The sequence below is a fragment of the Trypanosoma rangeli genome (assembly GCF_003719475.1).
Source record: "Trypanosoma rangeli strain AM80 chromosome Unknown Tra_15.4_contig_00128, whole genome shotgun sequence".
NCBI classification, from domain to species: Eukaryota; Euglenozoa; class Kinetoplastea; order Trypanosomatida; family Trypanosomatidae; genus Trypanosoma; species Trypanosoma rangeli.
Window position 1 is genome coordinate 14282 of NW_021705872.1, and position 20723 is coordinate 35004.

At 54.3% G+C, this 20723-nt stretch overlaps 9 protein-coding genes and 1 pseudogene across 9 annotated transcripts, besides 15 other annotated features; 1 reads left to right on the plus strand and 9 right to left on the minus strand.

Moving 5' to 3' along the window:
• Positions 1-79: 79 nt before the first annotated feature.
• On the minus strand, positions 80-661 carry TraAM80_04397 (uncharacterized protein; the record flags this gene model as incomplete). Its single annotated transcript, XM_029381328.1, has 1 exon — positions 80-661. One exon carries the CDS (start codon positions 659-661, stop codon positions 80-82), a length of 582 nt encoding a protein of 193 aa, XP_029238821.1.
• Positions 662-750: 89 nt separating this feature from the next.
• Positions 751-774: a microsatellite.
• A 200-nt stretch (positions 775-974) lies between these two features.
• Positions 975-1006: a microsatellite.
• A 212-nt stretch (positions 1007-1218) lies between these two features.
• Positions 1219-1977, minus strand: TraAM80_04398 (uncharacterized protein; the record flags this gene model as incomplete). The annotated part of the gene is made up of 1 exon (XM_029381329.1): positions 1219-1977. One exon carries the CDS (start codon positions 1975-1977, stop codon positions 1219-1221), a length of 759 nt encoding a protein of 252 aa, XP_029238822.1.
• A 76-nt stretch (positions 1978-2053) lies between these two features.
• Positions 2054-2079: a microsatellite.
• A 948-nt stretch (positions 2080-3027) lies between these two features.
• TraAM80_04399 (serine/threonine protein phosphatase 2a regulatory subunit) lies at positions 3028-4758 on the minus strand (the record flags this gene model as incomplete). Its single annotated transcript, XM_029381330.1, has 1 exon — positions 3028-4758. The coding sequence occupies one exon, from the start codon at positions 4756-4758 to the stop codon at positions 3028-3030; it is 1731 nt and encodes a 576-aa protein (XP_029238823.1).
• Positions 4759-5176: 418 nt separating this feature from the next.
• On the plus strand, positions 5177-5458 carry TraAM80_04400 (hypothetical protein; annotated as a pseudogene).
• Positions 5459-5676: 218 nt separating this feature from the next.
• TraAM80_04401 (rRNA biogenesis protein) lies at positions 5677-7710 on the minus strand (the record flags this gene model as incomplete). Its single annotated transcript, XM_029381331.1, has 1 exon — positions 5677-7710. One exon carries the CDS (start codon positions 7708-7710, stop codon positions 5677-5679), a length of 2034 nt encoding a protein of 677 aa, XP_029238824.1.
• Positions 7711-8329: 619 nt separating this feature from the next.
• Positions 8330-8352: a microsatellite.
• Positions 8353-8633: 281 nt separating this feature from the next.
• Positions 8634-8686: a sequence feature (A-rich).
• Positions 8687-8952: 266 nt separating this feature from the next.
• Positions 8953-9050: a sequence feature (A-rich).
• A 211-nt stretch (positions 9051-9261) lies between these two features.
• Positions 9262-9284: a microsatellite.
• A 16-nt stretch (positions 9285-9300) lies between these two features.
• Positions 9301-9337: a sequence feature (A-rich).
• Positions 9338-9526: 189 nt separating this feature from the next.
• Positions 9527-9567: a microsatellite.
• Positions 9568-9595: 28 nt separating this feature from the next.
• On the minus strand, positions 9596-12034 carry TraAM80_04402 (kinesin heavy chain; the record flags this gene model as incomplete). The annotated part of the gene is made up of 1 exon (XM_029381332.1): positions 9596-12034. One exon carries the CDS (start codon positions 12032-12034, stop codon positions 9596-9598), a length of 2439 nt encoding a protein of 812 aa, XP_029238825.1.
• Positions 12035-12277: 243 nt separating this feature from the next.
• Positions 12278-12322: a microsatellite.
• A 1-nt stretch (position 12323) lies between these two features.
• Positions 12324-12345: a microsatellite.
• Positions 12346-12553: 208 nt separating this feature from the next.
• TraAM80_04403 (uncharacterized protein) lies at positions 12554-14272 on the minus strand (the record flags this gene model as incomplete). Its single annotated transcript, XM_029381333.1, has 1 exon — positions 12554-14272. One exon carries the CDS (start codon positions 14270-14272, stop codon positions 12554-12556), a length of 1719 nt encoding a protein of 572 aa, XP_029238826.1.
• A 335-nt stretch (positions 14273-14607) lies between these two features.
• Positions 14608-14631: a microsatellite.
• Positions 14632-14681: 50 nt separating this feature from the next.
• TraAM80_04404 (putative FG-GAP repeat protein) lies at positions 14682-17096 on the minus strand (the record flags this gene model as incomplete). The annotated part of the gene is made up of 1 exon (XM_029381334.1): positions 14682-17096. One exon carries the CDS (start codon positions 17094-17096, stop codon positions 14682-14684), a length of 2415 nt encoding a protein of 804 aa, XP_029238827.1.
• Positions 17097-17268: 172 nt separating this feature from the next.
• Positions 17269-17293: a microsatellite.
• Positions 17294-17396: 103 nt separating this feature from the next.
• Positions 17397-18788, minus strand: TraAM80_04405 (mitochondrial editosome-like complex associated TUTase; the record flags this gene model as incomplete). Its single annotated transcript, XM_029381335.1, has 1 exon — positions 17397-18788. One exon carries the CDS (start codon positions 18786-18788, stop codon positions 17397-17399), a length of 1392 nt encoding a protein of 463 aa, XP_029238828.1.
• Positions 18789-19216: 428 nt separating this feature from the next.
• Positions 19217-19252: a microsatellite.
• A 30-nt stretch (positions 19253-19282) lies between these two features.
• Positions 19283-20551, minus strand: TraAM80_04406 (uncharacterized protein; the record flags this gene model as incomplete). The annotated part of the gene is made up of 1 exon (XM_029381336.1): positions 19283-20551. One exon carries the CDS (start codon positions 20549-20551, stop codon positions 19283-19285), a length of 1269 nt encoding a protein of 422 aa, XP_029238829.1.
• A 122-nt stretch (positions 20552-20673) lies between these two features.
• Positions 20674-20690: a microsatellite.
• The last annotated feature ends 33 nt before the right edge of the window (positions 20691-20723 follow it).

A 20723-nucleotide genomic window follows, 5' to 3' on the forward strand; every position in this document is an offset into this window, starting at 1 on the left:
GTGTGTGTGTGTGGGGGGGGGGGGGGTGGAGAAAGAACAACAACGCCAATGAAAACAACAAGTGGGGGAATGCCTGCTTTCAGCTCCAGAAGGATGCATCCTTGCGCATCTTCGTCAACACACGCTCCCGCCAGCGGCTCACAAAGGAGGCGGGAAGGTACACTGTTTCCTCCGACTGAGCGTCACTTGGATCCGCAGACAACACCCGGCCATAAGACATGACAAAATTGTACATATCATCCACAATACGCTCTGCCATGACAAGCTTTGTCGCCGCTTGCTCTTGCTGCAGCGGCTGCTCCTGTGTTGCGCCGAGGTTTGCCACATCCTCCTGCTTTTCTTGACTAACTCCAAGCACCAACCGCACCGGAACATTGACGTTTAGTAAGACAGATGGTACACGCAAGATGGTGCTGGGTCGCGTGTTTGACAAGTGGCCCACATACACAAAGGCACCATCGTCCTCTCGGGCAAGGTAGATGCCAAGGCTCATGCCGGGAGGGAGTGGCGCTGGGGAGGTGAGAAAGACGACAATGGCCTCTGGTGCGTTGCCCACAGGCGTAATCCAACGCACTCCGTCCAGGCATTGAAACTCTGTCACAACTGAAAAGCCAGGGATAATCACCGCAAACGGTGGAAACACACCGAGTGCAGCAGCCATCTCCCTGTTGTCTGCTTTTCTACTGCCACCCTTTTCCTTCTCGCAGTGTCGGTTTGGTTGCTGGTTCCTTTGGCGTGCCTCTCTCTATTGGGGTGGGGGGGTGGGGGGTGGGGAAGCGCCAATGCGTGCGATGCTAGTGAATAGATGCAGTAATTATGTCTTAAGCGGAGTATCTCGGGGGCACTGTACGAGTCTGGCGGTGAAGAATCCACTCGTCACAGCTCGCACCCCTCACAAACTTTTCTCCCTTTTTTTTTACCAGTAGCCCGTTGGATGAGAGTCAAGGTGAAGATCGAGTCAGCGACAACGTCAAAGAAAGAGAGAGGGAGAGAGAGGGAGAGAGAGTTCTGGAACTTGAGCAGCAGGCACCGCTCAGTGCAGTAGCAACAACACATGAAAGGGTCGTTCAAAGAAAAACAACATCAGTGGAGGAGACACTCACCACCAGCAGTGCCATGTGCTCAACCAGCAAGGCTTCCACACGCACAGGTCAGGCTACGGTGCAGCAACAGCTCCTCTCTTCCACGCGCCTTTCCAGACAAACACCGCCCCGGTGCCTACGCGCTCCTCATGCCGTTGCTACTATCGTTGTTGCTGCTGTCGTCGTCGCCGCCAAAGCTGCTTTCGTTGCCGCGCCATCCCCACGCCAAGTCAACCGCTCCATCCTTCGTCAAATATGGCTTTGCATGCAGAAATGCGGGATCAAACTGCTGAATCTGCGCCACGTTGGAGACGAGAATATTCTGCAGCGCCATAATTTTCTCGTCCAATACCGTTCGACGCCGTTCATTTTCCTCGCGGCGCAGCTTCTCTGCCTCCACCGTCTCTAGAGATTCCTTCTCCTTCTTGTGTACCTCGTCGGCGCGAACCATATCCTGCACCTCCTGCACGCGGCTCTGATGAATGTAGTAGTAAAAGAGATTGTTCGTCTGGTTCTTCTCCGCATACACCCAGCGCTGCAGCTTTGCGATCTTCAGCACCAGGCGAAGATGCTTCGCGGAGTCCAGGGGAACATCGTCGTGCTCCTTGCATACCGACCACAGATCCACCAGCCGTATGGGTTGGTGGAAGAAGAGCAGCTTCAAGACATAATTGCGCGGTAACTCACCCAGGTCGCGGGGAATTGCCTTAATGTTGTTCTGCACCAGGGGCTTCTTAAACAGCTCGCGGATGTTGCTGTTGAAGGCACGGTAGTTGGCGCACCGCAGCATCGTCACCTCGCTGCGGTACGGCACGGTGAAGCGGTACTCCTTGCCTGGCCGCAGCCCTTGGGGCCCCTTCGGTCGGTTCATCACACGCAGCGACCGACGCAGCATGTCGTGTCACTCCCTTTCCCTACTGCAGGCACCCCCAAGCGAGAGGCGGAGAGACACGCCACACGAAAGAGGAGTGACACGCACACGCACACGCACACACACGGAGGGAGGCGCAGCAAACCAAAGCGCCCGCAGCGGGGGGGTCACAAAATGGGCGCAAACAAAAACAGCAGCGGCAAACAAACAAAAAAATAAAATAAAAAATAAGCGAACACAAAAAAGGCAGGGACAACGGCGCCGCCTTGGCGCATGTGGAGGGGCTTGCCCGCCCGCAGGCCCCGTGCAACGCACAGATGCAGGTAGCGATGCACGAGGAGAAGCAACCACAGAGGCCAACAAACCAACAAACAAAAACGGGAGGCATAATTGCCGTCAGCCGCCACGAGCAACAAGAACTACGACAATAGTTTGCTCAGAGGAAGCGCTGCAGAGCAAACAGATCCAAACACGCTTTCACCAACGAACAACGTTAAAAGTAAGGGAGCGGCAAACATCGCCCCACCCCCTCCCTCCCTCCCCAGCAGCCGTGGTCCGGCTGGAGAGCCCAACTCCCCGCAGGCGATGATGCACAAACACATCTCCACCTTACGGGCAACGCACAGGCGTGAACACGGCTTGCACCAACGCCCTAATTTCCAGTTGCTGCCACCCCATTTTCTTCTGTTCTCGCAGCACACCTGCTGTGCGCAACACTCTAGCTTGCGAGCAAAAGACAAAAACACAAAAAGCCAGGAGGCAAAAAAAGGAAAGAAAAGAAAAAACCACTCATGCAACCGCCCATCGAAAAACCCAAACTCACAGACACGGACAAAACGATGTAAACAAAGAGGAGTTCATGCATTCATCCGTACAACGACAAACAAATAAGAGTTAAAGAAACACTGACACGAGGTGAGTATCGCTCTACAGCTCGAAGTAAGACACTCTGCTGATTCCCAGCTGGCCTGCCCCCTCCCACCTTCTAATCAAACCGGGTAACCTCTTTCTCCTCTAGCCACGCGCATCTTGCTCCTCCTCCTCTGTCTTTCTCCTCCATGACTCTATCTATCGTCAAACAGTGCCGTCTCCAGATGCGGCAAAGCGCACATCGAAATCGCCATCTTTCCGCAACCTATTTAGCAGAGAATCATGCTCACTCTCTGGCAGATGTCCGCTCCTTTTCAACGCCAAGAGTGCCTTGGCACAGTTAAGACGCACGTTCGGCACAGGGTCCTGCGCGAGGGTACGCAGTGTGGGAAGGATGTGCTGTGAGACGGTGCCGCGATCCAGGCCCGGGACACCTGCTAGTGATTCGTAAAAGTGCGCGAGGGCGACACGGTGGAGGTAGTTCGTCATGGACGCCAGTGCGCCAAGCCGAGGGAGGAGCAAGGTCCGAGCCCAGGCCGTCCCATTCTCCGTCACCAGCGCACAGCAGGAACGCACCGCCGCATCACGAATCGTCGCAACCCGGTCCACAAGGTGCTGTACACAAATATCCACCACATCGTTGGCACCTTTGCCCAGCGAGGTAATAAGGAACGGGACCTGTGAGATCACGACCTCACGAATTCGCCACTTTGGGTCCTCCGCAAGTGCCACAACGACAGGCACAAGCTTGGGGGCCAGTTCCCTCGCCTCAGGTGTATTTCCCATGGAACTGAATCCAGATACCAGCGCCAACCGCACATCCGCCTCCGGGTCTTTTAACAGTTGGGTGCATGTTGACACAATTGTAGTGTCCCACAGCTCTTTTGCAACATTTTCCACCAACTGCAACAGTGCACTTGCCAAGCACATCCGCACATGAGCGTTTTCATCATTCACAAGTCGACATCCCGCTATCAAGATCTCCCGCTTTGCTGACGGGTTACGACAAACAGCAAAGACACTAGCCATACTAAAGACTGCAGAGGCCCGAATCTCCGCCTCGGAGTCCTGCACAAGAGAAGAAAACAATGGCACAATACTCTTGACATCCGCCACTGACATGGACCCGGCAAGCTTACCGAGCCGATCTGCCACCATGTACCGTACACGCCACGATGCATCAGCCACAAGTGTCTTTACCGCCGAAAGAATACCTGCGTGCGCATCGTACGGTAACGCCTTGAGCAGTGCTGCTGCGGCCTCCACCACCTGAAGGCGAACACCATCACTCGGGTCGCGTGCGAGAGCTAAGAAAGCGTTAATCAGCTCCGTACTTCGACTCCCAAGAACACGTACCATGTGTTTTCCTAGCGAAATACAGGCAGCACGACGCACCATAATTTCCTCGTCATCACAGAGGGCGACAAGCAGGGCCATCAATTGCCCTTTAATGGTAGAAGTAACATGGGGATACGCCGTGGCGATTAGGTAGGAGGCGCTTGAGCGACACTGCGGGGTCGCCTTGCCAAGCCGATGCACCAGTTCGACAAAGTCGCGTTGCGCTTGCAATCCCGCCTCGCCAGGCTCACAAAAAATATGCTCACCAATTGTCTGCAGCGACGTCACCGCCTCGTCCCGCACGGTGATTTCGTCTAAACTGCTCAGCACCTCAAGGGGCGACAAAATGCTCTGCACGTGGTCTACGCCTCCCACCTCCTGCAGCATCGTCCCCAGGGCATTGGCAAACACCCGCAACACCTCGTCGTTCTCGTCCAGGTAGTCGGTGAGATACGGCAGTAACTCGTCACGCGTGCGCCCCGGCCCCAGGGTGGAGGCAATAAGGTGAATCCCCCGCATGCTCGTCAACCGCTCCTCCGGATCCTCCGAGCGCAGGTTGTTGATCATTGACCTGACGGAATCAAAGTGCTCCGACATCTCTCCGTGTTGTAAATGCCGTTGATCTCCTGTTGTTTCCCCAAAGTGGTGTTTCTACTGATTGGTGTGCTCCAAGTGGTTCACTGCCCTCTTTATTACTATTTCTTCCCTCCGCTCCAGCTCTTCCCTTCTTCCTTGTCAAAATGCCCGCTGCAGGATAACTCCTTTATTCCGCACCCCCACGCTCTCGTTCTCTGCTTCCTCTCCTTTTGCTTATTCCCACTGGCACCAGCGCGGCTGCTCCTCCCCAGTTTTTATCGCCAACACCCACAAAAAAAAAAACAATAATAAAAACGTGCAGCACGGAATAAAACTCATTCACATGGCAAATAAAGAGGGGTACGACGAACTCTACCACGTCCTTGCATTCACAGAGACGTAAGCATGAAATAAGGGGGGAGGAGGGACAGGAAGATTATTTGCACGTCGTTCTTCTTCTTCGTGGCGTCGTGTCTGTCACTAAACTGTACAGCGAGGCATGCACGCCGTGTCTGTTTTTGCGCATGCGGGGGAAAAGAAAAAAATGTAGGAAAATTACTCCCTCCCCCCCCCCCTCCCTCACCGACAAAAAGAAGCCTTCATACCTCCTCCACTCTCTTCCGTTCCTTTTCTAATATCCCACACCTTCCTTGAACAAACGTTCACTTCACCCCCGTTGTTTTCCTTCCTCCGCAGACATTCTCATCCACGTTTCCCCCCTTCCCTTTAAATAAAAGCACGCACACACAGACAAAAGGAGTCAATATTCTTCCTTTTGTTCTCCGTTTCCGGCGTCATTACTCGCTGTGTTTGTTACAAGAGAAAACCGGAAGGCATTTACACACACACTCACAGACGGATGCGCGCAATGAGGAAGCCTGAGGACAACCGTCACCTCACTTTGCCTCTTGCCACCCCAGACCCTCACGCCTGCGCTGCTCACAATTCCTCCGTCTCGTCATTTTCGGCTGCAGTCTCTTGGTTGGCATTATTGCCATTGTTAGTGTTATTACGGTTGTGCGTTGTGCTCGTGTGGGTGGTGGAAATACCGCCACCGCCACCGCCATTTCCTTCTCCTACCGACGCATGAATTTTCGCCTCCACGTAACTTCGTGCGCGGGCCTTGACCTTTTCCACGTCCGCGGGTGTGCCGTAGGCCCGCTCAAATGACATGAAGCGTGTAAGGAACTGCTGCATCACCTTTGCAGAGAAGTTCGTGGACACCGCCCGCTCCAGCAACGTCCGAACAATGGACACGGCCGCGGAGGCGTCACGGCGCACAAGAAGCGCCATTTCTTGATCCAAGTACGCCGACCACACATCCGACTTCTTGGGCATTCGCACAACCAGACCCTCAAATAACGCGCGGCCATTCTCAACGCCGCCACTTTTGTACTCGTGTATGGCGAGGCGCACGACGGTCAGCGCGTAGGCGTCCCGACGCAGCGCACCTCCCATATCCTTCACCATGCGCTTCAACTGGTCGCGTTTTTTCTGGTCTATGAGCACCACACCGAGTCGTTCCCACGTATGTGGTTCATTACGAAACTTCGAGACCATGGTACGACACAAGGCCAGGAGTTGATTTGGCTTGCGGGTGGCGGCAAAAATGTCGGCAAGGCGCTCGTACACGACAATTTGATCAGAAGCATGCTGAATCGCTCGCTTAAACACAGCCGAAAGAGATTCCGCCGTACCATGCAGATTCTCAAGATTCATGTATGCCACCCAGACGTTCATACGCTCCTGTGTCTCGCGAACACCGATGGTACTCAGCGCCTTTTCCGCCACCAGCCGAGCCTCCTCCTGCTGCTGAAGTGCAAGATGATGCGCCATCCACTGAACCCACAAATAACTGTTGTTGGGTGCAGCCAGCAGCAAGCGCTGGAACTCCTCCGGTGAGGATGGCACAGCTGTTTCCATCGAACGCTCATAGGCGTCAATGACCTCCTCAAGTTTTCGCTTGCGCAGTTTGTGTTCCCCGCCCGCATTTTTGGCGGCGCCACCATCACCATCGTCGTCATCCTCGTCGCTCTCGGTTTCGGGGTGTCGCTGTTGGTGTTGTTTCTCTCCAGCTCCGTGTTGTCGTTTGCAGTCACGCCAGGGGAAAAATCCGAGGAGACCCCTCTCGCCTGCTGGCAACGGTGCGCTACGCCACTGCGGCAGCGTAAAAACGGTGCGACAGCTTGAAAGCACAAGAAAGGGAAGAACCTCCTGCAGCAACGATTCGTGCGGCACAAACTCAATCACGAGCTGCATAGATGTTCCCACAACGGGGGGCTCACCGGGGGCGGCGGTGCCCGGCCAATTGTAAACATAGTACCCAACCAGGCTGCTCTCGCCGCATGCAACCTCAACAACGGCGCAGTGGTCATCTGTGCATGAAAGCAGCACTGTAGCGGACACCACACCGCCCACCTGCAGGCCGGAGAGGAGCGTTTGCATGGCGACCACATCGCTAGGGGTACGCTCTACCACCTCCGACCGTGCCGTGACATTGGCGACGCCGGTCTGAACGTCGTAGTTGAGCAGCCGCACCTCCACAGTCCCGGCATCCCCCGGGACGTGCTCAAGCGCTGCCAAGGCGGTGAGCCCGCCGGCAATGGAAAGCACCGCCCCACGCTCCGGGGAAGCCTTCACGACCCGTGCCATTGTGGTGGTACCTAAACCAATCAACACATTTTTTCGAAACAAATTAGGTAGCAGCGTTGCCACGGGCGGCGGGTACGTCGCAACATCGCTCCAGAGCTCGCGCAGTTGTATGCTAAGAAGGCGATACTGCTGCGAATCACGCGTGCGTCGTGCCACGGCCTGCACCTGTTCGCGCGAGGCAAGGCGTTTGAGGAGTTTCTCCGCGAGAAGGTCACCACCTAATGTCTCAACGGTCAACCTTCCAAACCCGCCGTTGCCTGGAAGCTGCACCACAATGCCGTCGGGTGCGGCGTGATGCACGTGGTAGTAGCTAAACAGCATGGACCACGATCTAGCCCTGTAATGGGTTTGCAGCTGTGTCCCACTCCCACCTCCCTCCTGTCGATAGCTCCCTCCCTTCGGCTAACAAAACTTCCTTCAAACCAACGATGAGTAGAGTGGAAGAGAGATGAGTGCTTTAAAAAAAAAAAAAGTTTACTTTTGTTTCACGTCAACTCCGCACAGTGTCGTTTTTTTTTCTTCTTCTTTTCCCTCCATTTATGTACTCATTGAAAGACGTTACATCATTTATTATTATCATTTCGTATTCGTGATAGATGAGGCGACAGAGTCCCGTAACTTCATATTTGCACCCCCCCCCCCCAACCCAACCCGAGCGAATATACACGCGCATACACACATCTATAAAGATAAACGTGTATGAGTGGAAAGAGCCACGGCTAACTTCTGCTTCAGGCACTTCTCGGCGCACGTGTATATGTGTGAAAAATATAAAAACAAAGATAGAGACATAGTGAGGGGGATTGAGTGAGAGGAAGGGTGGGAAGGGGGTGGGCAAGCCGAGATAAAGCGCCGAAAACCCACAAACATATGCAGAGGTAAAAAAACAACAGCAAAAAACACGTGTGAGCACATCACTTCACCCGTGCCTGTATGTTCTCTGCCTGCCTGCCTGCCTGTCTGTGCGTGTTCGTCTGTGTCAGTTTTAGTTTTAGCACTCCTGCACTTTCTTCCCGCCCAGTACTTATTGCACCGGCGGCTTCCTCTTCTTCCTTTTCCCCCGCCCCGTCCCCGGCAGGTCCGGCGCGCAGCCGTCAAAGTGCGTGTGTGTATATGTCGGTCAAAACAAAGACAAAAGTGCGCGCGAGACGTCCGTGTTGGGGTGGAGCCGGCGCACACACCTGCGGGCCCAGGCATGCATGCATGCAGAGCGGCGTGTGAGCCCCACCACCTCTCACCCTCCCAAAAAAAAAAAAAAAAAAAGAAAAAAAGAAAGAAGAAAAAAGCAAAACAACAACTAAGAATGAGGAATGAGGCATGCATACTCTGTGGACGTGACAAGTGTCCCTCCCCCGTCGCTTCTCCCGCACTCACGCCTGCAGCCCCTCACATTGCGCGCATGGCCCCCTACTGGCAGCAGCGCGTGTGACAAATTGTCCCGCAAAATATGCTCAAAAACACAAAGCACAAAAATCACAAGGGGGTGGAGGGCAGCACCAGCAGCAGCGCGGCAACACGCGCGTATTGCATGCAGGCACGTCTGCGTTCATGTGTTGACAATACAACAGCAACGAAGAAAAAAAAACACACATACACAAAAACAACAACTGAAAGAAAGGCTAAACAAAAATGTCCCCAAGAAACAAACAAACAAGAACAAACCCATGCAGCCGTCGTTGTAGGCGTGGTGGCAGCTTTACAAAATCAAACCAAAAAGGCTGTGGGGCAATGGAGGGAACGCCACAACATATCCACGCAGACACAAAAAAGTAAATTCCTTCGTTGTCTTTTTTTTTGTTTTCATTTTTGTTGCTTGTTGGTACGCGGTAAAAGAAGGGGGCGGAGAGAGAGAGAGAAACGACTGGCAAATACGTGTGTGAGTGTGTGTGTGTGTGCTTGTACTTTCGTAGGAAAAAAACAAACAAAAAAAAGCAAGACAAAACAACCACGGCAAAAGATATACGAATCGTTGGACATTCTACGTGCGTCATTGTCAAGTCATTGCGCAGTGACCCGCAGACGTGCCGCAAACATGCCTTGCAGGCACTCTTGCCTTTTTTTTTATCGCTTCCTCCCTCTCATCACGCCGATGGTGTCGGCACCGCCTCCCACTTCCATCGCTCCCCCGCTCCTGCTCAACAATAATAACACCCATAATAATAATAGTAGTAATCATAAACGCCCTGACCAACACATGTTACACATCTCAGGTCAACTCTTTGTGTCCCCCACCACGAATCGGCCGTACAATGATGCCATGACCCATCGTAACAGGTGAATCCACCAGAGAACGATGCTCTCGTGCCGTCAGCGCGTCCTCTAGCGTTGGTGTGCCGCTCCGACGTTCAACGTTGTGCCTCCCGTTGTACTTTCCACTGTGCGTGTACGAGTTGTTCAACAGATACTCGTAGTGCTGGCGCCAGTAGAAAGCATCGTTACGTGCGTCCTGAAGCTGGACTTGATGAATCGCCCGCTCATTTTCCAAAGCCCTCTGCAGTTCCTCCTTTGCCGCACCTTCTTGCCGCAACCCATGCTTCAGGGTTTCAATACGCCCGTGGCGGAAGGCTAACTTCTTCTCGGCGAGCTGCAGCTCCAGCGTTAAGGCACCATTCTGATTTCGCAGCTTCTCAAGCTCCTCCATGACAACCCCCATGCGCTGAAGCAGCAGCATGTCCTGCCTTTCCTCGTCGCCGTTGTGGAAGCCGACCCAGTCATTATCCTCACCATCACCAACAGTGTTAGAAACGGCAGCTGTCACATTGCCACGATGCCCTAAACCCGCGCACTTGTAGCGTGACAGGATGGCAACAGGCAAGCCAGCGTCCATAAAAAGTGACTGCCTGACACTTGTGGGGTTTATGACCATCTCTGCACCCTCTGTGAGTGCCGGAGTCGTACATGGGGTTACGGGTTGTGATCCACTCCCGTTTGTGACCTGTAACGAGGCCAGGCTCACAGACGCCAGGCCAACGTTGCAACGCAACAGACGTGAGTGCTCCTCCACCTTCCCACAGATGCTGCGCAGCTGCTCCATGTACGATTCTAGCTTTATGGGCACAAGTTTGGCCTCCTCTCGGGCCTCAGTAAACAACATGCGGTAGTGTTCCGCGTAGCGGCGCTGCGCATACAACTCCCGTGCAAGCTGCGTAAACTCCTCCTCCCATGCAGCGCACTCTTGTTGCAGAATTTGCACCAGTGAAGCCTGTGCCGCCGACTGCGTGTGGAGAAGATCCGTCGTGTACTGCGCATCGCGTAACGCGTCACGTAGGCGCTCTAACTCCGCTTGCATATCGCATAGAGAAAGCTGCTCACGGACGGCGTGCTGCAGCAAGACATCCACGCTGCTAGTGTCCACAGAATCCCCGCTGCGTTGGGATGGACTGCCCGCCAGTGTCTCTGAACATCCTCGCGCTGTGGATACTTTTCGTTGTGAGCTGTCACAAACCCGTTCTCGGAGTAAACGCCTCAGTTTTTGTATCTCCAGCTTCGCAAGACCCAGCATGCCTTTAAGCTCCTCCATCGTAAACTGCCTATTGACGACCGCCCGGTTGCACACATTCTGTGCCCGTGTGCCAAAGCGCAGTGTCGAGAGCGTGTCATGCGCCGCAAGTTGTGAGGGGCTGCAGCATAAAATAAGCGCCGTGCGTGAGTTCCCGCCTAGTGAGTCCTTTAGAATGCGTGTGAGTTTGCTGTCACGGTACGGCACATGTGAATGCTTCTCCGCCAGGCAAATGATGACGTGCCCGAGAGTGGTGAGGGACTTATTAATCAGTTTTGCCTCCTCCAAGCGAAGACCGTCGGCTAGTGTGCGTGAGACCTTCTCACACCCTGCGAGGTCCACGAGAAAAAGTTTCCCGATGGTTGCCTCATGCTTGGCGGAGTTCACGCTCTTCACGGTGATGTTAAGAACGCAGTGGCTACGGCTACTGGCAACATTAACGGCCGTCGCCGTGGTGGCGCGCCGGCGCAGCCCACTACAAACGAGCTGCAGCACCTCCTCCGTATTTGTCACGTACGGCATTTCACAATTCTCCACATAAAACCCCGTCGGGTCCTCACGCACATGCAAACTACCTTCAGTAGTCTTGAGCAGATCTCGCACACGCTCCATGTAGATCTCCAGAAACTGCAGACGGATCTCAAACTCCACCGCCTCCTCCGCACTGTGAATGGCATGAAACAGTTGTCGCACCGCACGAGGCACGATGCCAGCACCGTTGTCATGCATATTAAAAACCATTGACCCAGATTCCTCACTTGTAGGGGAGTGTACACCAAACATGGTATGCGTTTTGCCGCTCCCCGTCTGCCCGTAAACTAGCAGTGTGCCGTTGTACCCATGTATGACATCGTCAACAATGGGGCGAGCGACATCCTCATACAACTGCCTCTGTGTCGTGTCTGGCTGATACACCCGAGAAAAGGTATACACGTCTAAAGACACCAAACCCCCACTTAGAGAACGGATGTCATCGATCGACGCGCCACGAGGAGTTGTAAACTGTTGCAAAGCCGTGGACGAAGTCCTTGCTGTTTTACAAATCACCTGCCTATCCCCCTCGAAGGCCACGCCGAGGGGTACATGCTGCTCTACATTATTCAGTGGACGAAACCGGCACGAAACACGCACCTTGTCCACCGACATCCGGCCTCCTTTCACTACTTTACACACTGCGATCACGCACACACACACAGTACCACTGCCTCACCCCCGACTTTAACTGCTCCCTTCTTAGCCTCTTCCCCTTGTCTGGGACCTCCCTCTTCTTGCTTAGAGGCACCCGTCCCTCTCAAACGCTTGCACGCAAGCCTCCCCCTATACACACATACACAGAGAAAGACAGACACAACATGGGCGATAGAGTGCACACGGCAAGGTGTAGAAGTAATATATATATATATATATATATATATATATTTATATATTTATATAGAACAAATAAATAAATAAATAAACACTAACGATAACAGCTCAATACATAACTACAAAGCAAAACAATAACTTCATGGCCTCGTATGCTGTCAGCGTCTCTGTCTCACAGATGCCTTTGGCTTGGTCCAAAGGCATCAAAAGGGAGGCCTGACAGTTGCTACTGCCGTGCCTGCGTGGAATGCGCATTACCCCACGCAGCATCGACACAGCTTAAAAATTTTTTCCATGCCGCTACTTCCAGTGATGCCCACAAAAGAGTGCGGCGTGCTGCGCAGTATGTTTTGCTTTGGCTGTGTGTGAGTCGAAACTGTGGAACCTCCTATGGGTGACCCGGCTGGTGGTGACGTTGTCAGCCGTCGCATTCAGCCGTTCGTGACGTTTGCGTACAGGACCCTTCAAGTTCCCTGGACGACGCTCGTCTGGGGCTGGAAGCCGCGCAGGTCCACCCGGAGGATGCACACCACAAGCCACTGTCAAGATCACCTCATCGTTAAACGACACCTCCTCCCCCTGCGAGCCAAAAACTGTAGAGATGGGACTGACATCCTCCGCACAGAAGTCATCCACAACACCAACAGCGGCCTCGTGGCTTTCGATTTGTTCTCGTATTGTATACGCCCGCCAGCTTGATGATTTCAGCCACCGGTTCCCGCCAGTGTGCTTAGTCGCACCGGCTCCGGATGCCCCACGTGTCTCATTCAGCTGTGATACATTCAACGCTGATCGCGACATTTCCGTGGGGGTGCCTACTTTTTCAGCCATATGTTTTGCATCTCCGGCCCGCTTCTCTTCGTCACCAACAAGACTGCCCCCATTCTCGGCCACCTGCGTCTCACCCGATACAAAAACAGGTGTGGTCATGGAGGTGCGGCGTCGTACGTGTTGTGCAAACGATCCGCCTTGAACGTGAAGCTTACGAGTGTTCAACGGCTTTGTTTCCGGCACCGTATTATTCTCAGTGTTTCCACCAGCAGTGTTCCGCGAGACCGTGGAGCGCATTTCATGCCGGAGCGCGACTTCAGGGTGCGGGAAGCCGCCAGGAGCGGTAGTCTGGGACAAAATACATTTCTCCAGTCGTTCAATCGTCATTCGCTGTGACGCTACTAGCAGATGCAGTCGCTGGCACTCCTTCACCGTGATGCGTTGCTCGGTGCGTAGCTCATGCACAAGACCAGCCAGTGACATTAGGTGGGAGTAAATGGTCTGGTTTGACAGCAGCTCTCGCTGCGTGTGCTGCCCCTTCAGACAGCCACCCATAAGTCGAAAAGGGCACACCACGACTGACTCATCCTCGTACCCACCGCTGTCGTCCATCTTGTCGCCGTGACCGTTGTCCTCGTCAACGGCGGCAAGTGCAGCAAATACACTCGACTCCTCTTCCGTAAACAGATCCCCCTTCCGTCCCCGTTGACAAATATGCTGCCGCTGCTGGAGTCGGCCGGGGCGTACTCCGCCCTGAGGAGGAAGAAACGCTGGGAACCGTGAAGGTGGTGACGACATCCTGGAGGGCAGCAACTTCCGCTTGAAGCCACTCTTCCTATGAGCCGCCTCGGTCGTACGCCGCGCAGGTATTGCCTCCTGTGCGAGACTGTTGTGTCCATCTCTACTTTCACCTTCGCCTACTTTATCCTCATCGGAGTCGGAGCCTCCAATCGAAACCACTGTTATCGCACACAGCGAGTCTAGTGGATTTACACGTCGAACGTCATCGTTTGAGGCAGTTCCTGCCTCGTGCCGTGTTTCTGTGCCTTGCTGGAGCGGTATCGACTGCGCTGTGTCCCTATCGCAGCTCTGACGCCACTGCCTTTGAGAAGGGATTTTGCGCTTGGTCACGTGTGTGTTCACATCGTGTTCTTCCAGCGGCCCAATGACGTCTTCGGCCTGTCGCCTGACCGTTCTTCGCCGCAAAAAGTGTTGTTTTGCTTGTCGCTCTCTAATGCCATTTTGCATGTTTGCAGCGCTTCCGGCCTCGGCACTGTGTCGTCGTCTCTTGGCTGTGTGGTCTTACCACCGTAGATGCGCCCCGCTTCGCTTCTCTGAGATCCCACGCGGTGTGGCTCGCGGTGGGGTGACGTGAGTGTCTCGTCCCCGCCGAACACTACCAGAAGAGAAACAACAACCACGCTTGAGGAGAGATACAGAGAGCCGGAGCGGGAGCGAGTGCGGGAATAGGTAGGTAGAATAGAAACAAGTGCAGTAGAATCCTTTCACGCCGCTCACTACCTCACCTGCAAGCACTGACAAGACTTCCCGCGGGGGCTCACGCACGCAGTAGGAGGCTCAGCCACACACACACACACACACACACAAGGAAAAAAGTGAGAGAATGAAAATAATGGAATACGAGTTTGGCATCTTGTTATTCCGATAACTCCGCATGCATCTGCTGCAGCAAATCCCACTCATGCGGTGTGTAACCGGCGACGCACAGCTTCCGCGCCACAAAGCGACGCTCTTCTGGAGAGAATAGCGTCGCCGGGTCTGCGCAGCCTTCCGCTTCAAGTAAGGCGGTACCCAATTCTAGCATCAGTTCCTCCTCTCTTTCATCCTCGCCATCCACGTCATCGCCGACGTGCACACCGCCTTCCGTGGGGATGCCGCAGACACCACAAACCTCGCTCCGCCCATGCATCATCCCACCAGCTGCGGCCATGTTTGCGGCGTGGGCAATGGCTACAGGCCCTGAGGACTTCCATGTTTGCTCTCCTGCGCCTGTCCGGTGCCCTGAACACTGCTGCGCTGAAAGGAACGACTCCCCACCCACCGAAGAAAGCACAATCTCATCCATAGTCAGACACACGAGAAAAATATTACGGTTATTGCATGTTTCTACAGAGCCACAGTTGCAGCCGCAACAACATCCAAGCCTGCTTTGTGGTTGCAACGAAGCAGCGGAGACGCCGGTAGGCATGCTTGTCGCTGCACGACTGGAAGGAGCCCAACATGGGTGCATGGGGTTCCCCATGACCCCACCTTTCACGATAGCACAAGACATTGCATCCGCCTTCAGATACGACTCAATACATGTCTTGCTGTTGCCGTTCACCAAGTAGCAGGTGCCCTCCGTGGAAAAAAATACGGAGCAAAATTCATCGTTTTCAACACAGTAGTAACAAAAACACTGCAGCATCCACTGTGGTTTCAGATTACCTGATGCTATGCACAGGATAGAGGCTTTGACCCATTTTATAGGGGCCTCATGAGTGGCAGTCTTATCGGGGGCTGTACTTGACACTGTTCGTACCGCCTCCGTCAGACTGCTGTTGTACGCAGGTGACATCTCAAGTATGAACCAACGCCCATCCTCGCCGACAACGGCGAACTGCAGCTTATCTCTACCCACTGCCACATCCACTGCGAAGGAAAGCTGCAAACCGTGTTCCAACACATCCAACGGCATTTCACTATCTTCTCTCCGATGTGATGCACCACCTGCAACGACGGAGGTGCCGAGGCTGCGTCGTACAATCTGCTTGCTTGGCGACAACCCCGCTTCATCTCGCGCCACCGCATTAACAATATCAGACACAGGAACCGTGCCCCCCTCTGGTGATGCCTTACGTTTCCAGCTCTGCACACGACCTTCATCCAGCGAGAACGTCTGTGGGCGAGGCTGTTGTTGCAGTTCTGACAAGCGGCTCATCCAACATTGCCATAGTGGTTGCAAGAGTGTCGTTTCGGCGTTGGCCGCGTAATCGGAAAATAGTACCTCCGTGCAATGAGCAGAGGAGCACGAAGCCATACAGGCATCACGTCCAGTGACCTTCCCTATGGAATCTGCAGCTGCCTCCTCCAACATCGCAACACACCGCGACCGGCCTGACACGCCCCACGCCCTTACACTGCTCGTAGATGCGTTGAGTAGAACAAGCTGTTCCTGACAACTTAACAGCAGCAATGTGGCGCCCTCCATCGGCTGCTGGGGGATCCCGCCACACACTTCACCATTTCCAGAAAAAAAATCGCGAAGGGGTGTCTGCGTTGTCGCCGCAGTATTTTTCGAGAATTGTAAAGGAGGGGGGTTGAGAACGTGTAAATAGCCTTCCGTGGCAAATGGAACCGTGAAACATCTCATGGAGGTCACAGGTGCCTGCAAAAAGAGTGAGCCAAGACACTCGCCATCCGGTGTGAGGGAGTACGCATAGATGCAGTTTTCAGAGCCTAAAAATACTGTAGTGGCGCCTTCTTCGGCCGTGATATCGCCGCAAGTGCAGTTTGGGGCAACGCAGAAAACATGCGAAGACATAAACGAGGTATTATTTACCTTGATTCCCTCGTCCTGACCAGTCACATAGTTAGTTAGGTGGCTGCTGGTGTCCACACTGAGTGTGGACACCACATCAAGCTGTCGCTTGCTTTGGCCTGAGGTGCTGGATGCCGGTGGTGCAGGCCTGCAGCCCCCCACGAGGAATCCCTCCGTGACTTCGCACTGCCCTTCCAGCGTCAGCACCACCAGTCGACGGTAGGCCACGCTGTACAGCACGATGGAGATGGTCGCGGTAAGTGTGCGGGAGTAGATTGGTATGCGATGATCCGCCTTCACCACGAGGATTTGCCCCCCGGTGGTGCCAAAGACGATCTCTGCCACTCCATCCCCATCCACGTCGCAGGCGACAAGAGCATTGGGCATAACAGACCCCTCCTGCGCGTGCCTTCGAAACTCCCACGAGTTCACTTGAGTCGCCGGTAAGCGCCGCACCTCAGTAAACCCGTTGGAACCGCAGTTGCTGCTGACATTCGTGTCGTCTATCAGAGAGTATAAACCCACGGACATGTTTGTTCCGGGCCTCTCCAACCCCTACGCGCTTTGGGCGGAAACGAGAGAGGAGGAGTGAAAAAAGGCGATGAAGACGCCGCACTGTTTTTTTTTTTTTGGTTTCGCAGCTCACAGCATTCGCCGCTATCATCAGCGTGGCAGAAGGCCGCATACACACATACACGCACATAGAGAGAGAGAGAGAGAGAGAGAGACGCAGAGTGGGAAGCAGGAACACGGCATCACCCGCACCGGCATCAACACGGGGATCGGACCACATACTGCTTGTGTGCGAGCGGACGGAGAATTGGAGAGTCGCTAACGCGCGCGGAATGTTTTTACGCGCGGGTCCCTCGCACCGACACTCTCAAAGCCATGGAAGCGCGGCACAACATCGCTCTCACGGAACACCTCCTCAAAGTCAAGACCCGTTTCATTCCCCACAAGCATTTCATGTAAACGGTTAAACTCCTGCTGCACGTGTCGCACGCGTGTCGCCTGCACGCGACGCCCACAGTTCACGTAATTCACAAAATCCTCTACTACATACGGTGATGTGCTGGGGCGCTGCGTCGTCTCATTTTGCATCGCCGCGGAGAAGTCATTTTCATCAAAGGCCCCATCCTCCTTGTGCTCGGCAAGGTATTTCTCCCACTCGAGACGCTTCTTCGCACCTAACCGCTCCAGGTACCGCTTGACCACCTTCTCATAGACGCTGCGGTGCCGGCGCGGGTGAATTAAACTCACCGTGCCGGAGCGAAAGTCATACTTCGAGTAGTACTCAGCAAATCGCTGCAGGCAGAAAAAGACCGCCTCACCCAGTTTCTCATCATCCCCGTGTAGCGAATCGTAGATGGACGGCAGCCTGAAACCCTCCAACTGAAGCCGAACGTCAGGCAGCGTCAACTCCCCAAAGTCGCCGGTTGGCTTTGAAAAGACAGGCAGCAGGCCAAGCTCCTGAAGCACCATGAGCGCCATGGTCGTCACGGTGAAGCTGTTGAAGGTGGATCGCTCTGGCGCAATCACCTCCCGTGCCTTACCCCATTCCTTCACGAGGTGAATGTAGGCGCAGTAGAAGTCTGGGAACACCTCACGTATCGCAGCAAGAATCTGAGAGTTCTCCACCCCGCCCACGTTCCCAATGCTGACGTCGCAGTGAAGCCCCGAGAGGCTGTCGACGAACTGCACCACGGGAATGCGCGCACGGATGTAGCGGACTTCCTCCATCCCCATTTCCGCCGCCTCTTTGGAGAAGCGCATCAAGCGCTTATTATCTTGATCATCAACGCGTTCCATTCCCTGCAACCAAGACGAGAAGTTGCGGTACGTTAGCGAGAGATCCACGTCGGATGTCGGCTTGCAGAAACCACTGACGTGCGAGCCAAAGATCTCCACGTGTGCCTTGTTGACGGAGCGCAAGCCGATGTCAAAAACCCGTTCCTGCAGGTCCTTCAAAATCGTTTCGTGATCCGCCGGCGGCTGGGAGGCGCGGTAGTGCGCCATCATGTCCTTGATGAACTTTCGCCGCGCCACATTCATCCTCTCCGCGGTCCACGCCGTACCGCCTGTAATGATGTTAACTTTGCAGAAGATTGAAAAAAAAAAAAAGAAAAAAGGAGAAATGTCAGACACGCCAAACGGCAGCAAATGCGAATCGCGCAAGTTTTCAACGCCAACGACCCAACACCCCCACCCCTGCTGTTTTCTCATACGCTTCCGCTTCCCTTTTCTTGCACCTCCTTTGTATTCCTGCGCAGCGCCGTGTTCGTTCGCACGTGCCCAGATGCGTATGTACGTACGCATACGTTTGCCCCGTGGTCTGCAAATAAATGGTATGAAGGGGGCATTCACACACGCGCACATAAACCCATACCATTTACTCGTACATCGGAAAGAATAAAAAATACATTAGGAGAGTCTTTTTATTCTGTTTTCGTTTTTCCTTTGGACTACCAATGATTCATGGGATTATCTCCTTCAATGTCCTTCGATGAATGTTTTTATCCCTAACCCTGCCCTTGACGTCGCCCTGCAAGGGCAAACAGCGCGAGGATCTCGTCCACATCCCTTTTTTTGAGTCCGAGGTTCATACTGTCATCCTCGCCACACACACACACACATCCCGAGGCACACATGGGGAGAGGGAGAGCGCGAAGAGAGAGAGAGAGAGAGAGTGGGATGAAGGGGAAGAGGTGCCTTTGAACTCACGCAACGCCACGGGCAGGACTTCGACCATTCACGGAGTTCACCGTCGTCGAGACATCATTGGCGGCGGCGGCGGCGGACCACATCTGCGTTCCGCCATCCACAATGCCCTCCGGTAGGGGAACGTTGACCGTCACACCGGCGCCATTCGGTCGCATCATTTGATGCCGCACGAAGCGCAGCAGCAGGAATTTAGCTATCAGAGGCAGAAGAAAGAAGTTACGAATTTGGTACCGAGTAAAGAGGGTTGACATTTTGAGCAAGAAGGTTGGCTCCGACTCTAGCCAGAGCGTGCACTGGAGATACGGTTTCCGCCGACTATCCATGGTTGCCCGTTCATACTGCAGCTTTGCACAAACGCGAAGATGGGCTTTGATGTACTTTATATCATTCACTCTAATAGACACTGGAAGAAGTCTGCCGCGCGCCAAACAAATATCCACCTGCAGCGAGACATCAGCACCACCAGCGTATTCTACTTCTGCCTCTAGCTCCACTACGGACTCTGAAAACCCCGCCATGCTTCCACTCAGTGTCTCTTCAAAGGACTCACCGCCCCACAGTTCCCCTTTATCGTCAGGACCGGGTACGTGCGACGCCAACATCGAGGGAAGACGCCTCGCTTTTTGGGTCACCGGATTATTAACGCCACCGGGGGCAACGCCTGCAGTGTTCGCGACACCGGTGCCGCCAGCAGTTCCCGAAATTGCAGCAACCAGAAAAGGGTTGCTTGCAGAAACAGAAGCGGCGCCCATGGGGGGGACAGCCGGAGTATTCGTGTTGGATTCCATGCCTGTAAGGTTTGTCACACGGATGGCACGCACGCTGGGCGGCCGATGACCTATGGAGTAGATCGTGCACGTTGCATTTGCTGCGATGCCGCGGTCTTCTAGAGCGGCTTCCAGTCGTTCTTCAAGAATACCCAACAGTCGCCGCGGCATCCCTTTCACACCGCCGCCGCCTTCGCTGTAGCAACTATTCTCTTGATCTCGAAGCCGACCCCCAGCCGCGTCAAATGCAGCAGCCGGCTGCCACCCCTGCTGCGCCTTCTCATCCGCCGCCTTTTCCTCCTCCCGTAGGGCCGCGTAAAACAGATCGAGCACAGCGTTGGCAAGGCGCTCCATCCAAACGCATGTCTCTCCATGATGACGGGAGACGCGCGTGCGGCGGGAGGGCAGGTGCCGGAAACGTGTCGTCTTCACACGCAGCAGCGCGAGAAAGAAGAGGACAAACCCGGTGATCCGCAGAAGGGCAAACAGAAACGACATGGGCTACACACACCACCCACTCCTCATCTCCCCCACTCACAAAAAAGCACGGCAGAGAGGAGCAAAAGAGAAAAAAGAAAAATATCAAAGCCGAGTAAAAAACAAACAAGCACAAATATAAACAGCAGCAGCAGCAGCAAGGCCACCACAGTGAGGGGTCTACAGCCTGCCC